The sequence below is a fragment of the Sinohyriopsis cumingii genome, chromosome 3 (genome assembly GCF_028554795.1).
Source record: "Sinohyriopsis cumingii isolate HCF-2022 chromosome 3, ASM2855479v2, whole genome shotgun sequence".
Taxonomy (NCBI): domain Eukaryota; kingdom Metazoa; phylum Mollusca; class Bivalvia; order Unionida; family Unionidae; genus Sinohyriopsis; species Sinohyriopsis cumingii.
Window position 1 is genome coordinate 63,962,564 of NC_142963.1, and position 17,525 is coordinate 63,980,088.

A 17,525-nucleotide genomic window follows, 5' to 3' on the forward strand; every position below is an offset into this window, starting at 1 on the left:
CTTATTGGACCCATCATTTTCGTGTCCTGGCCACTTTTTACTCCCTATCCCCAACTTATCCTACTTTTTGCAAAGGTTCACCTGTCTGTGTGCAGTTCAGACGAGTCTACCTTTGATCTCAGGCCATAAGTCTAAAATCCAGACACAAAATCCAATTCCAACAATGGGCTAATTTTTTTAATAAAAATATCATGTTTCAACAGATGTTTTTTCCTTAGTATTTTGTAATGTGAGTAGAAAGTCCAGACTTTTTGGTATTGTTATAGAGCTACATCTACTTTTCTGTAATAACACCCATCTTAAATAACCTTGATGCTACAGAGCTTGAAAGTAGAGTACTACTTCCTGATGCATAAATGTGGCACCAGGGGTTAATGAGTTAAAATTTTAAAAATCCTATCAGTACTTTGATGTATCTTAAGCATGTTTTAACTTCTGTTTTTGTATAACTCACCTTTCTGGTTATTTTATTTAAATTTAACCACAAATGTAATAACTGCTGCAAAGTTTACATGGGTTTTATTGATGAGGCATCATTTATTATGTTAATTCCTGCAGCCTAGAAATATATACATCTTATTAATTTGTATATGAAATAATATTTGTAATTTTCAGCTATTTTTTGTTAGAATTATTTTTTTCACAAATCTGTGGTTTCATGATATCTCACTCAAAAGCTAAATATTCCTTTGTAGACTTCAGTTTTCTCTTGGAAAAACTACATTTGTGTGCTGATTGCCAGAGTGTAAGCTCTTCCATTATTGAAAAGGAGAGATAATACCTACAACTACATTCTGTTGAGATGTTTGGACCCTGTACAACATAAGTACCAAATATACTCAGTTATAAGTTGTACTACAAGCAACATAGATCTCCTAATACATTATGTGAAGGCAGATCTGGGTCTGTACCATTTGCAGTTGGATGTGACTTATAAGTGTGTATATATGGTAGGTTATATTAAGCTGTGCAGTACATAAAAGCAAGAGTGTTTCACACTATTTTTAAGATATTTGTTCTGTTTGCAATATATTTAGGAACTGAAAAGTAATTAATTTAGAGATGTGCTATTTACATTCAAGGAGGCTATGCAGCATTTAATACATCAGAATTTCAGCGTACCTGGAACTATGTTGTAAAAAATATTCTTGAAGTGTTACCTAAGATGTTGTGAGTGAATGTGTCACATTCTTGCCTCTTGTTTACAATTCAGTTTGAAATGGTGGAGTTGTAGGTATGCTGCATTGAATTTTATTATGTTATACATGGTTTTAACAGGGTGTGATATTTTATGTATTATGAACCATGACATATGGAAGAAAAACGTTGTATAAATTTTATAAGGATTGTGTCAGTTTTCACATTTAGGTTATACCCACCCCTATATATGAGCAGCCCACCTGTGATTTATTGTTTGCCTTTGATTATTGTATCTAGTTTTGTATACATTATTGACCATGGTTGTGAAACTTAATTAGACAATATATCCCTTCTTGTGCAACATCCAGACTGTGACTGCAGGAGAATTTTTTTTGAGTCTTTAAATCCTGGGATCTTCCTGGTTTTTCATCTCAGGAAGAAACAAATTTTGAATTAAATAGGTGTCATAAACTTCCTCTGACAAGCTGATGATCAGTGGTAACTTCATCTCTCACCAAGAAAAAGAGAAACAAAAATACCAAAACATCTGTAAAAAAATTAATTACACAAATTAATTAGACTGGTCACAAGAGATTAAGATAGATAAAATACAGTAGACAAAGTAGATCTTAATTTTGTATGTTTATACTCTATGTGTTTAGAGCAATCTAGTGTAAGTTTGGCAGTGCTGGGTGTAAATGATATATATCTGTATTTTTTAATTTACCTATACTATACAATCATGTTTGTACATAAGATGCATCATACAGTGTCAAATCTTTTATATACATTTTTTTTCTTCTTCAATTCATACATTTTTTAAATTATTTAAGCGCACTTTTTCATGCCTACATTCACGGTATGAGTCAGTAGTTTTTATTCATTTTATGCTGATACTTAGTTTTTAAGCGTGGATGTTGATATATATCAATTGCATGCTCTATTTCTTTTAATGCAGCCTTTTTTATTGATCTGTTTTTCTTTCTTTTATGATACCATTTCCCATACTAAAGTCATGAAGACCAAAGTATGGTACACTTTTCATTAGTATCTTTTATGCATATCGTAGAGTACTTTTGGAAAAGAAGCAGCAACGCTTTTTTTTTTCTCGCTTAGTACTTTTCATGGCTTTGCATAATGATGTTTTGGGGGTATTTAAATATTTTTCTGAGGAAATTGTCTTTCCGGCTTAGCTTTTATATATTGGGTAACTAAAAAGAATTTTAACGAAATTTTTTTATTTGTAGAAACCCATAATTTAAAGAGATTACATTGAAAGCCATATCATCTTACTGCCTCTCATCCTTGTCTCCATCACTTACCTGTATATTTTACCAAACTTTACTTTGGTTTATTTTTTTCTACAGTAAAACTTGTTTAGTGAGTCCATTACTTTGAAAGACCACCTGTCTTGAGAGTCTAGGTTCTCCTTGCATAGATATATTGGTTATAGTGTTATGAGAAACCACCTGTCTTGACAGACCATTATTTTTTGGCAGAAGGAGTCATCTTTCAAGACGGATTCTACTGTACATGCAAAGCCACTATTTTGTTGTCTTGCTATTAATCATATTTGCTGTCTTCCATTTTCCTTAAAAATCAAATTTACAAATGTATATATCAGCTGTATTTACTCACATATAAGTCAAGTTCTCTTGCAAATTGCACCGACTCACATCTACCTTGCGTAATGCATTGGCAGATCTTGATACCCATTTATGCAGTTTGTTAGGTGTGTTCAGTAGAACAAGCAACATAGACCCTGATCTGTCAGCACATTCTGACAGATCAGGGTCTGTATTGCTGTTGTTGCACTTGACTTATAAGCAAGTATATACTGTATTCATTTATTCAATATATTACTGATTGCTGAGTGGATTGCATGTCTATATATGAAAACTGGTGAAATATACATCCATGGGGAAAGTAATAAACAAGGATTGCACCAGTCATAGAAAATAACAGATTTTGTTTATGAAATTATGAAAGGAGTGGAATAAAATTATAAATATTGAATGATTTTGGCATAAATTTCAAAGGAAAGTAGCAAAGATATAAGATTTTCATGACATGATAAAATATGCTCATATTTTGTTTAACTAACTGCAAAAAAATTCTTTTGTTGTACAATTCTAATCACAATTAGTTTATATATTTCCACCTTGTGTGAGATTATAACTTGATATTACATACATGTAATACTGAAAATATTAGAGCTAATGAAACATTATATTAATGGCATCCTGTTAGTAGTTGCTTTTTCTCATTTTTCATGCCATGAAAGATGACATGTATGTATTGGTTAGATATTTTACTGATGTATAGATAAAACTTTCAACGTTTGCAATAGACAAGGCCATTTTGGTTCAAAAATGCTTTGGCACTATAATCTTTTCATTCATATGTCAGAAAATGCATGAATGCACAAAATGTTAAAGAATTTGGTCTCTTTTCACTATAAATATTGTCCCAAACTTTTGCTTGTTTCATAATATAAATGCTGAACTGACTTCTAAATGAAGATCATTTTACCCCAAATGACCTCTGACTGTTGCAGCTCTTCAATGAATAAAGAGCAGGCTTGGTCAAAATTTTAGTCAGTATTGATTCATGTATAAAAGTGAATGTGTTATTTCTGAATGTTTGTTTTTTTTAATAAAAACTTGTCTACATTAGCTGATAGCAGAACATAGCTATCACCTTTCAGTGTTAAACTTCTGTGTAAAGATATATTGTTTGTTTAAGTATTTTTTAAGTCACTGGTGGGGTACTAAACAGCATGGTTTATAGGCAAGGCATGGTGTTCTGCAGAACTCTTTTCTGTTTAAGATCATTTAACAAGAAGTTGTTTCCCCTACATTACACTTGATTTCTTTTCAGGAGGTCTGTGAAAAGCTACTGCTGCTGATAGATACGCGTGTTAGCCACCAGGGGGAACTAGGTGATGTTTTTGCCAGCAAAACTGCTTCAACTTTATTTAACATATGTCTGAGGAAAATATAGGATTCCTATCCGTGTTTGTTTTATATTTTACACAAGTATGCTTAAAGTAGATTTACAGTAATTAATACTAATATTTGTTAATTTGTATGAACATCCTTTATACTAATTAATTTTGATATTGATCATTGTGTATGAAATCATAAATTAAATATTAATAATAGAAATATTCATAAATATGTTTTATCTTACACCATAGCTTAAGCAAAATGTTGCACAAAATTTATATTTGAGATTTATTTCTGCCAGTTGAATGTTAGTAAAGATTATAATTAGGTAAAATATTTAAAGCCATCAAAATAAAAACAAATTAGCAAAGGTATTAAAATTTCTAAATGAAACACAATATTTACATGTAAAAGAGAGGATATGTGGATATATTTCAGGATATTTGAAACTTTTTAGAGTCAAGTTAAAAAAAATATGTTTTGAGTGTTTGAGCGTTTTTGTTTGTTTTGTGATCATCACATTTACTGGTTTGTCAAGCACATTATTTCAACATAATTGCAAATCAATTATATTCATATTTTCACATGAATCATATACCATATGTATTATAATCAAGGCTGCAAATGTCTTGTATATACCAGATACAACAGGCCAATAAATAAGAATCTGCCAGAATGAACCTCCAAACAAAAGTACAAGTGTAATTCCATCATAACAAAATTCTTAAGGGCATATGTTTTAACAGACTGGTATAAATTTGCAGCTATAAATCAATAACTTTAAATTAAATTGGTATCATTACATTTAGTTAACACATGTAAAATTATTACCTGCCAACATGCTAATTAACAAAAATGATCACATGCTTCCATATCTCACAATACCTATGTTTCTAGTGAATTGTTGACCACTGTTTTGCACATAAATGGCTTTGGTTTTGTTGCACATTAGTTTCTCCAATTCTTTTATGAAAACCTAATTTTGCCACATTTGTTTGCTTTGCCTCATAAGAAAGCCAAAAGGAATGATAATGCTTTATCTGTTTTCACAGACATGCTTACAACTATGCTTGCTGCTAGCAAATAACATACACTGGTCTTTTCACTTGTAATAACTCACTATAGACAATATTCTGTCTGGAATGCTTCACTTAGTAGTTATCTTAAAGAGGATTATTGATGGTGGTGTTGTGTCTTTTGTACACCAGCACCCTCTGCAGAGTTACTGAAAAAGCGTCTTCTTCAAGTTACAACAGTAATATTAAGGCATTAATGGTGTCATTTTGTCATTGCAAGAGTACTATAAAGGTATCATTATATAGTTGCAAGAGTACCTTAAAAGTAATTTTCTGGTTGCAAGAGTACTATAAAAGTGTAATTTTCTGGTTGCAAGAGTACTATAAAAGTGTAATTTTCTAGTTGCAAGAGTACTATAAAAGTGTAATTTTCTAGTTGCAAGAGTACTATAAAAGTGTAATTTTCTGGTTGCAAGAATACTATAAAAGTGTAATTTTCTAGCTGCAAGAGTACTAGACTAGCAGCCTTTTTTTAATTGCAAGAGTACCATAAAAGTGTCATTTTCTAGCTGTAAAAGTTCTCTAAAATTCTTATTTTTCTAGTTGTAAGAGTCCTTTAAAAGTGTAATTTTCTAGTTACAAGAGTCCTCTAAAAGTGTCAATTTTTTGTTGCAAGAGTACTATTAAAGAGTAATTTTTTTATTGTAAGAGTGTTGTTTTCTTTATAAACCCACTATAATATGGAGCATAATTATTGTTCATTATCTGTCCATTTGTTCCCTGGAAGCATAGCAACACATTGATTAGCATGCTTGACTTACAATTGAAGGAGTACTGGTTTGAATCCTACCTTTTGATCAACTTGGGTTGGTTACCATGGCGTGTTCTTGGACAAGTCACTTTAATAGTCTATGCACGAAATAATATGTTTGTGTTGGTGTGCCATAAAACCCCAAATTATCAGTTCCAACAATCATCCGTCTTATCTCCATTCAGTATAACTCAAGCTTTTCTCATCCACCATTACTTATCTTTGGAAGTAGTATTGATTTGGGACCAAAACGGTTAAAGGTCAGGGTTACAGGTACTGAAAGAAGGAAACCTGTCCATACAATAATTTGAATTGTATACCAGATACCTTTTTCAACTTAAGAAAGAACCCATTGATTTTGGAGTAAAAATGTCAAGATCAAGGTCACATTGACTCTAAGAAGAGAATTGTTTTCACACAACTGATTTCTTTATTACCTACTTTGACCAAATTTTGTACAGGGCCTGTATTTGAGGTGCGGAAGATACCTATTTACTTCAGAGTCAAATGTCAGAGTCACGGGAACTACAAAGAAAGAAAAACTTTTTTTAAAAATGCTTTAGTTCTGTCCCAGAAACAGTGATTAAACTTTTTAGATAACTTGCAGGTGATCTGTCTGATGATTTTTTGTGATAAATTACCGATACCATTCGCAAACATGCTAACCTAGTGAACACTGTCCTTGAATAAATACAATTTGAAGCTCATTATTCCCATGCATTTGCCTTATAAAGGTAGAGTTTTGGCTAAGTTGGATTTACAGCACCCCACTTATTTCAGTTTACTGGTAACATAGGTTCTTCATTGATTCAAAAGTGTTAAAAATAAAACACTTGATGCTTTTTCAAATGAAATATACCTTTTTTAATTATTGGCATTATTGTAAAATCCTCAAATGGTAAGGTAATAATTATTTTGCCCGAAACAATTCATGCTAGTAATTAAACAGACTTGTGATTTACAAAATGGATATTGTAAAAAGACATTTTTCAATAATTTTATGTGGCTTTCAGGCACAGAAATCAGCTGCATGTTACTTATGATATAAACTACATATTACATTGTTAGAGGATTCTTTGGTAGCAGGACTCATACCGGACCTATTACCATGTTATACAGGTCTTTATAGAAAGTTTTCAGAGATAAAGATGTTTTATGCCAAAATAATTTTTTACACTTTGTAACTTTTGAACATAATTGAAAATTTTATTTATGCATTGATGTCAGACACAATTAGTTTTCTGCAATGATAAGACTGTAAAGGCAGGCTAAGATCACTTTTAGAAGTAGAGGAATAGGACGCTTATCATCATTGGGAATAATCGTGACATTTTACATTATGAATTGGATTCTAATAAAATTGGGAGAATGATGTTTAGACGATTCATTAAATCACTGACACTGTTATAACAAATAACATTTGTTTAAAACTACTGTATATACTCGCTTATAAGACAAGTCCAACTGCAAACTGCTCAGACCCAGATCTGCCATTACATAATGTCTGTGCAGTTTGTTAGGAATAATCAGTAGAACATTTAACATAGACCTTGATGTGCAGGTGCATTATGCTACAGCAGATCAGGATCATTGTTGTTTGCACTTTGTCTCGACTTAAAAGCGAGTATGTGTGGGTACATGTATAAAGCCATGATATTTTAACAAAGGACTAACAAAAATACATGCTTGGTACTCTTAACACTGTTGATGATCTGGTCATGTTTACTGGTACTTAATTTCTGACTTGACTGCTGAAATTAATATTGTTTGTTGAGTATGTGCTTATCTTCTATTTTGAATCTCAGTAAAAACTAGACCTGAATTTGTATGTGTACAGTTCTATTTACACTGTCATACTTCATGTAATGATTAACATCAGCTTTCTTGATGGTTAACAAAATACATGTAGGTGTATATCAATCCAGTACATGTAAGCTAAGATTGTATGACTTGCATTACATATTGACCAGCAAAATAAGAGAATAAACAGTGTGGTTTGATCTCTTTGTTTCTTTGTTTTGTATTTATATCTAATTTTTGCTGCTCACCAACATCTTTATGATGGTTTGTAAGGTTTTGGAATTGTTTGATTTTAAAAAATTATAGGAATGGAAGGTTGTTATCATTTTTGGGGCACCAGACAGATGCCCCCATCCCAAAAAAAAGAAAAGGGGTTTTATGAGTTGTTTCCCTCAGGTATGTTGTTTGTTTATTTTTATAAAAAGTAATTTCGATCAAAATTTTTCATGTCGTCATGTTATCTATTGGGTTGTTCATCCGAGTTCAGTTTCTATCACATTACTCGTAATCCCTGTTTGAGTTCTTAGTTGACCTTGGCTTGAGGTCTCCTACATCCTGTATATGCTATGTGTATATATGCTGTATTATGTGTGTGCTATATAGCTTTCATGTAGGGACAGCACGACTTTTTCAATTCACCCCAGTTGTCTTAATATATATATATATATATATATATATATATATATATATATATATATATATATATATATATATATATATATATATTTGGATATCACAGATCCATTTGATAATTTTGATAAAATGTAGATATTTAAAATTTTATTCAATTAATTATGAATTTCGGCAAGTGAATGGTGTGCTACAGGCGAGTCATTTAAAAAAGATATATTGTTGGTATATGTCGTTCCTCACAGTAGTTAAATTCTAGAATGAGGCCATCTGTGCATGAGTGGGGGTCCACACTTTCTTTATTTAATTGTATTTCTTCTGACTTGAGTTTGGCCGCCTCTTTATTATTTAACCTATTAACCAAAAGATCCAAAAGGGTTTAAAGAAATTTACATAGGAAGGAAAAGAACTATAAAGTAAGAGAGCTGTATAGTTAGATAGGAAACGTATAGAAGATTATTAGTTGCTTACTAGCTTATTCCCTGGTTTTTCTGTATGGTCTGCTAGTGTTCTACTTGGGGTGTTTTTCCCAGACTACTTCATGGGCCCGTTTACTTCACACAGTGCCATGTGACATAGCCCCATGATGTCATTGCCTCATACTTTCCCACATGTAGATTCCCTGTCCCATCCATTTTTTTCTTTTCTTTTAACCTAATAAAACTTTAATTTAGGTCCGGGTTAAGGGATGGGGTGAGGGCTTCAGCCCGCACACTGGCGGTGGCACACCCCTAATGGGTAGCAAACCGAAGCCCCCTCCCATCCCCCCTCCTATTCCTTTTCTTTATTTCAGTAATTTTATCATTTGAGATATTACCATCGGGATTCAAATTTGCTCTTAATCTGATATTTTGGTTACTTGAAGAGAGTGAGAACATATGTCCGAGTTGAGGGATGAGGTGGGGACTCTGGCCCGCACACTGGCAGTAGCACACCCATAATGGGTAGCAAACCAAAGCTCCCTTCCCCTCATGGTGTCTCAAACCCCCTCCATACAAGTTATACATCGATTTATTTAGCCTACTTGTTTATTAGTATTATTTGCCTGCATGCCATCATGATCTCAGTTATGTATTCAATGACATTAGAAATTGTGCTTTTGTCAAAATCTCCATTTAGGAAGAGTATGTAATTCCTTAGGTACCATTCTCTTTTGCAGATCTCTATAATTGATTGTATTCTTTGAGCTCTCCTTTTTTCACATTGTGTGATTACATGGTCTTTAGTAAAATAAGCTCTTTTGCACAAAGGGCATTTAGGTATTGATTTTATTATATGTATCATTAATGCAACATCCCCAGTTAGCCATGCACTGTGAAGGTATTTAAAAATTAGCCTTTGTAATCTTAGTGATTTGATTTTGGGACCAGTGCCACCACACTCTTGGCCAGTTAACCCCCCCAGTTTTCTTGTTCTATTTTACATCTGTTTTTAGTGATTTCCTCCCTTATCCAGTTATATGTTTCCTCTTTCTTTTTTTTCCACAAATCCTTTTTTTCTCCAGATTTAATTATATCTTTAATATTCCAAAATTTTCTGGGTGCCTCCAGTTTTTTCACTAATTGATTGTTTTTGCAAATATCTGATCTGTTTTTTATGCTAAAACCAAACCAGTGTATATATATATATATATATGACTTCCCATGGAGTCTTTGGCTCTACATTTATCGTTTTTAATCTGTTCAGTATATTTGTGCATTTTAGTAGCAGGCTTGGTAGTGCTAGCCCCCCCACCCACCCCACCTTCTGTTTGATCTATACAGAGTTTCCTTTATTATATAGTGTGTTTTAAAGCCCCTATAAAGTTTATTACTTCCTTATTTTTTATTTTTTTCTATACTTTATTTTCTATATCTACAGATTTCATGATGCAGTTCATGTTCAAGTAGAAGTATGTTTTGGTCTCTTGGGCCCGCTCCATTATGCATAATGGCATTTTGTGCCCAGAAGTTTATATTTTCTTTTATTTTCCTCAGCATACTCTTATAGTTTTCTTCACCATCATTTTCCCCAAAGTGAACTCCTAGTGCTTTTACCCTCTTTTTCACTAGGTGTGGTGGTAGTCCTGGGTGGTTACCCCACCAGTTGCCTAATTTAATATTTCAGTTTTATCATGGTTTATCTTAGATCCAGATGCTTTGCCAAATTTTCAAATTCTTCTACTAGGTATTTGTAGGATCTGGTATCTCATAAAGTTGGTGCAATCATCTGCATGCTGGAGCATCTTGAACTCGTACCGTAAGTTGAGGATTTTTATCCCTTCAGTTTCTTTCTTGTTTCTTATCCTGTGGCTTAAGATTTCAATTGCTATTGCATATAATAGCATTGACAGTGGGCAGCTTTTCCTCAACGATCTTTGTATGTCAAATTCTTTCGTGATAGCGCCATTTACCTGTACTGCCAAACTGCCTGTCCACAATATATACATTTTTATTTTTATTTTGACAGCTTCTAAATTTATGTGGAAGTCCAAAGCTAAATTGACAAATGAATTTGTTATACTCAAGTTGCAGATCATTAATATCCTTCCTGCGTTACCAGTTCTGTCTGAAGATCATGTAAAGGAAAATATAAAAACAGGTTGCTCTGATTGTATAAATAACTTTATTAGTAACATCAAAAACAAAAAATCTTAAAATTTCTCAAGAAGTTGAAATTTTGTAGATCACAAAATATTTAAAATGTTTGATTGCTTTATAACACTTGGATTTTCATATGCATGGCGTAAGACCAATATAAAATGATACTTAAAGAAGCATTTTAAAATCTTATTTACAAACTCGCATAAAATCTGTATTTGCAGAGATATACTCCACTAAAAAACTATGACCAGTGTGTTCATGTAACGACAATTTGTAAGTAGGAAAAGTGAATCATGGTTGATAATTAGGAAGCACAGTCAAAGATCAATGAAGAAACAAATGAAAAAGTTATAAAATCATACATTATAATGTGACAAAATAGTAATTGCTGTATCAACAGTTCTCATTAATTAAGACGTGTATTTTCTTATTCCAGGCCAAACATAGATGTGTCATAATAGTGAAGAAAGTATTTAATGCACACACACATCTATACAGTCAAATAAGCACAATAACAAAGTAAAATTCAAAGGTCACAAGGTCTAGTTTTCCTTGTTGGAAATTCAATAAAGGTGTTGCTGGCTAAGTTAAATTCAAAGGTGACTAGGTCTTGTTTACACATTATTTCTTTGTTGGATAATCAGGAGGTGTCAAACATGATGTGAAAGGTTATCTCTTGGACACATTGAAAACCTTATCATTTAACAATTGCCACAAGGTCTGTACCATAGACATTTATACATCATTCCCTCATACCATGTTTTTTTTATCTATATTGAATCACACAAGTTTTCATTTATATTTTTTAACTATATTTTGATGCACAAAGAAGAAAAAATACTAGCAATAACAACTAATTTTTATCTTCCTCGTCCAAGACTTACTGTATTTGGGGGACATGATGAAAAGAAAACTTCACCCTCTGACTATCAAGAATATGATCATCAGTTAGGTTTCCAAGGTAACAAGTCTGCTTGTTGTCAGTATGAATTTGTAAAACAGTATAGGGTAATAAAATACTATTGTTGGGTGAAATTCTATGGTGAAGTGTTTAAAAGGAAAAAGGATCAAAAGTAATACAGCAGAAGATACAGAAATGAAACTGACATATTTTACAATATATGTAATAATTAGATATGTAAATAGTTTCTTTTTGTCACATATTGTTATATATCCTTTGATTGCTTTATTATTAAATTTAACATATATAGCTGTCATATTAAGTTTCAGAAAAATGTTTGGCAAAAGCCATTACATTTTCAGGATCACTGATATATATCAAGATCATAAAGTCGCTGTATCTGCTAGATGATGTCTGGCACTTCCAAATTTGTTAAAAACACATACTCTGAGCAACCTGACATTGATTGTAAGATATCCCAAGTATCCATTTATCGGATTATCTTTGATTTGTTTATCCATCTGTCAAACACTTCAACGCAGACATCCAGAGGTCACTATGACTAGTTTACGTAGTGTTTCTTTGTCAGATAATAAAGGTGTTGATGATTAAGTCTTGTTTACAAGTTTCGTTCTTGGATAATCAACAGAGGTGACACCAGCTAAGTGTCATGGGCGAATCACAATTTGATATACCAGATTTGGTATATCAAATTGATTCATAACAACACTTTGAAAGCTGTGTTATTTTTAATGTATGTGGTGTGTTATGTGTCACAAATTGAGCAATTTTACTTATGAGTTTAGGAATTTAAAAAAATAATATATTGATTAATATCCATGCTGATCCTTTCTACCATCAAATATTTTAACCTTGAGTGAAATAAAATTTACAGAGGATTTAGAAAGCTGCAATATTTAATCTTGCTCTCTCTCTTTCACTTTCTCATCAACACACATACATTACAATCTTAAGACAGTGATACCTCACTTACAATGACTCAAACAACAAGAGCTTTTACCATGTGCAAAACCAGCTAGCAAACTGTCACCTTATGCTGTGTACCTCCCAATATCTACCTGTCATCTTATTGACATTCACCTGTCATCTTCTTAAACAGATGACCTATTTTCCAAGCTTATACCTATATACATGTATCTACATGTATATAATATCTTTCCCATTAAAAATGTGTTATACATATTTGAATATGTATTGCTCACTTCAGACCACATGCATCCTTGACCCCATACAGTGTACAAAGATACAAAAAAAAAGCCTTCTTTACAAAGTTCAACGTAGAAAATTTACCACAATACACATATTTATTAAAAACTAACAATACTACATATTCAACCTACTTACATATCCCTAGCAGTTGTCAGTTTAGGCACATATTGAAATTGATACAGGTATATTTACTAAATTTCATATGATTCATTGGATCAAGAACATAATTATATATTGCCCAGCATGAAAATTAAAAACACCACATGATCTGTACTTTTATTGACCATCCATGGTACACAGACCTGAGCAACAATTGGTTGGCATAATAAACTGTGCTAACAAATGATAGGGTTTTTATTGGATAATTGATCATCTTATTCTCTAATAATAAATGCATGAAATCAATAGTTCCTTCTCAATAATTTGTAACCACAGAAATGCTGCTTTATTGAACAATGTAATAACGTGAGGTTATGATAAGGATACCAGACTCGGCCAGTTGATAAGGACTAAGTGCATGAAATGGACTGATTTCACTGGTTGTTTATTGCTTGAAGGCAGAGTTATTGTTAGGCAAGCTATCTGAACTGCCCTTTGATCCAAACTGAAGCCATGTCCTTCAACTTGAACAATTATGTTAGTAACATTCTGCATATTGGTGTCCCTGGTCAATTTGGATAAATGAACTTTCACTCTTTAAAAAAACAACTGTATACAATGGTCCGTCACTAAAAAGTGTAACTTTAAATTTGGAATATCAATGCATTTGCTTATAATTTTAAGAAACATGTTGCTGTAGTAAATACTTAAGATAAAATTATGTTCTTACAGGCCCCTCCCCTTTTTGGGGGGGGTGGGGGTTGGACAGATTCACTGATTACCATTACTAAATGTATTAATCCAAAATATTAATAGGAAAATAATTTTACACCAAATTTGCTTGAGTTTATCAAATTTTACCCATTCAACATTTTCTGCCAGTGTTTACTGGATAATGGTAGCTTGGGAATCAAGACTGTTGTAAGCTCTTACTGTGTATACTTTATAATATGAAATATAAAGTTCAGCTTTCAATCTCATTTCTGTCAGATAAGTGGATTGTAATTATTGTAAGCAAAAGAATTTCAAAGAAAGGGTAAGTATTACAATAACACAGAAAAGTCTTCAGAAATCGATATGTACAAAATGCTTTGTGGTCTGAGAAAAAAACAAATACATGTACTTACAATGTTCATACCACATCATCATTAAATATCCATCCATGTTAACAGGCATTTGATCCAATAATGGATAATGGACTAACTATAAAGTCACTATTTCTTACAAGCTATTATGTTGGTTAACAATGTTCAAGGAATGCTGTGCCAAATTCTGCATAAACAAAGAACTAAGGACAAAAACTCAAGCACATTGATGGGAACAGTGTTCAATTTAAAACGCATCACAAGTCTAAAAAAAAGGTGACCTGTCTTATCATTTAATTTTAACTTTAAATATCTTGCCTTTGTCTGTTAATTCTGAGACAGCTGACTCCAGATGCAATATATAAAGAGATAAGCCAGCAACCTCCTTACCATGTATATTTATAGGTTACTGCATTTGTATGGGAAAATATGAAGGAGTTTTTCAGATGGAAATACTGCACAAACTTGGGAGTGCAGTATATCCATCCAACAAAACGAGTTCATATTTTCCCATACCAATACAATAACCTTTTTATTATATGCTCATCTTCTTATTCTTCATAAGACTTAATAATACCAACAAAAATACACTACAAGAAACAAAGTAACTGAATGTATGCCATATTCCAAACTAAATACACAAGCGCAGATTCATCATTACACAACAACATTATTAATGTGCACATAACTCTGCTAGATAAATTTGAACTTAGTCGCATGCTAGACATAACTTTCCCTTTCGAAAGAAAATGGCATTTTGGTCTACTTAAAATTTAAATTTGGAGTCCTATTATGAATTAATGTGGATTGCAACAACTTCTCCATCTGATCTGGAAAGAATACATTTTGGTATTTTTGTCGATTCTACATGAAATACATCTGACTGAAAAAAGTGAGGGAGAAGCGTGTTGATATCTGTGAGTGTGTTTCTGTTCTGTCATTGAATATCTGAAATTATAATGTGGGAAAAATATGAAGTCTTTCAATTGCAATTATCAAAAAGATGCTATGGAATTTAATGTTTATTTCATTTTGAGTGAGGTAAGGAGGATGTAATTGCAATTGGAATATAGTCGAAATTATAGTACAATTTTGAAATGTGTAATCAAGCTTGAGAACCCATGACATGGCTCATGTAAGTCGGATTTGCAGATCTAAGAAAAGAAAATTCAGTATGTAAAACTAAGTATATTTTTGCCATTCTTATTACCAGCTAAAGAAGACAGTTTATGCATTGTCACTTGCATGTTATTTGTAGGTACCCAGCAATTTTATTAAATCTGGCATCCTCCACCTAAATCTGAAACATTGTATCAAAAAAGTTAATGTGAAATGAGAAAAGCAGCTGGAATGTGACAGTCCACAAAAGATCATTCAGAAACAAATGTAATTAACCAAAATGTAAATCGCCTACTATGTGAGTGTACATGATTTGTTTACAAAAAGTGCTGGCATTTGCGTACCTTGTTTGTTTACAATAGAAAGTGGTTCCTTTATGAGTGCAATATGAAGTGCGCACAAGTTCAATATTGTAAAATAATGAATGATTCTGACAATGTGAATTTAACAGAGAAAAAATTGACCATATAATAACAGACAGTATGTTCTACATGAAAATAGATAAAGAGCTTGAGTATGTTTGTGCATGTAACCATTTTCTATTTGGAATCTATCAATGATAAATTTATATGTTGAATTGTTGGAATAGGAAATTATGCTAATTTCCTGGAGAAATAATAATAATAATAATATTCCCATGGGTGGAAGCTATGAAAAGGTTTGACAGTTTTATTTTCCAATTGTGCACTATTTGCATGCAACAACCATTCTCCCTTCCACCCAACCACAACCACCTCACAAATCCAAAACAAAATACTAAGAAATTTTGCCATTCAACTCTTGAAATGTTTTAGCTGAATAAATTTGAGATACCCAAACATCAAGACATGGAAACATTTGCTAATGTCATTTCGAAACTAATTTTCATGTGCATTAATAGTTTACAGCAAAACATAAAAGACTATTGTTTTGGGAAACCACCTTCCATTGTTTTTTTAACCAGATTCACAATGCTTAGATCAATATGTGATGGCTTTTGTTGAGGGACAATATGAAGCCATTATTAATTGCTGGAAAGATGGTATAATTATAACAAATTGAGGATGTACATGCTGTCTAATCAAATTTATCCAGTGATACAACCATGCTGCCCTGCATATCACCCTATTTAACTCTATCATTGAAATTAAGCATGCCAGTAGAAGCAACTAAGTTAATAACAGCCTACAAGTTCCATGGTGCTGAGAATTTTTGTGATGAGACTTACAAAATAAATTCAGAGTGTGAGCTTGCTTAGAAAGTTTTAAGAATATGAATTCAGGTGTGATGGCAATGATTCTTTAAAAGCTAGTCAACTGCCATTCAGGGTTTAAAATATACAGCACTGACCAACAAATAGTGAAAGGTAGTTTGTTGACTGTTGTGGAATCACAATATTTACCTCACTAGTTTCAAGTAAATCCCAGCATGATTCACAAGATGGATGACATGAAGCTTATAATATTTTAAAGTGGCTTTTAATTTGTTAACTATTCAATGAAAAGCTGAACTTTAGTGCCGTAATATTTATTTACAGTTCTATTTCCTCTATATTTAAGACAACTTGATGGATGAAACCCAGTTCTTCAAAGGTGGAATCTGCTTGATTGCCTAGCAATTGTCTGGGGTATGACGTGGCAATGGTGTACACACTCTGATGGAAACCAATGACTGTCATGAAATCTAACAGTACCTGCAATGAGAAATTTTTTTTGTTTTTTAGAAGGCTCTGTTATGGCTGTTTTTTTATAGCATTATCCAAAATATTTAGTATAAACTAGCAAAACAGGTTACTGTAACCTTTGCATGGGTGTAAACACACAAGTCCCCCATATTAATGCATTTTAATTATCAAGTTTAATGAATGTCTACTAAATGCAATCACTGGAGAATGAAAATTCAGTCACTGTTACCTTCTTGTGCAAGTGGTGAATGGTATTCCTTGAGATGAAAAAATACCCATCAATTTTAATAGCTATACATGCAACTATATAAAATAAATAGGATGAATACAAAAATGTAACCTGATTAATGCATTATGAAAGTAGGTAACTGTGACCTGTTTAATTGAAACAGCTCATGATGAATGTACCCACTGCATCAAAAATGGAACAAAATGGAAAACCTGTATGTTGAGGCCTATACCAATAACCAAAACAACAACAACAATGATTATAACAACAAC

At 32.3% G+C, this 17,525-nt stretch overlaps 2 protein-coding genes across 6 annotated transcripts in view; one reads left to right on the top strand and one right to left on the bottom strand.

The window, feature by feature from the left end:
- LOC149802990 (uncharacterized) overlaps positions 1-7,915 on the top strand; it is a 316,457-nt gene extending 308,542 nt beyond the window's left edge. For both annotated transcript variants that reach the window (XM_089952526.1, XM_089952525.1), the window contains exon 34: positions 4,021-7,915. In XM_089952526.1, coding sequence (XP_089808652.1) covers positions 4,021-4,031 — 11 coding nt within the window. In that variant the 3' untranslated portion in view covers positions 4,032-7,915. The remainder of the gene's footprint in view (positions 1-4,020) is intronic.
- A 3,015-nt stretch (positions 7,916-10,930) lies between these two features.
- The window catches only part of LOC149802992 (UBX domain-containing protein 8-like), an 86,555-nt gene continuing 79,960 nt past the window's right edge, over positions 10,931-17,525 (bottom strand). For all 4 annotated transcript variants that reach the window (XM_089952535.1, XM_089952534.1, XM_089952537.1 and 1 more), the window contains exon 5: positions 10,931-17,033. In XM_089952535.1, the coding sequence (XP_089808661.1) occupies positions 16,872-17,033 (162 nt within the window). In that variant the 3' untranslated portion in view covers positions 10,931-16,871. The remainder of the gene's footprint in view (positions 17,034-17,525) is intronic.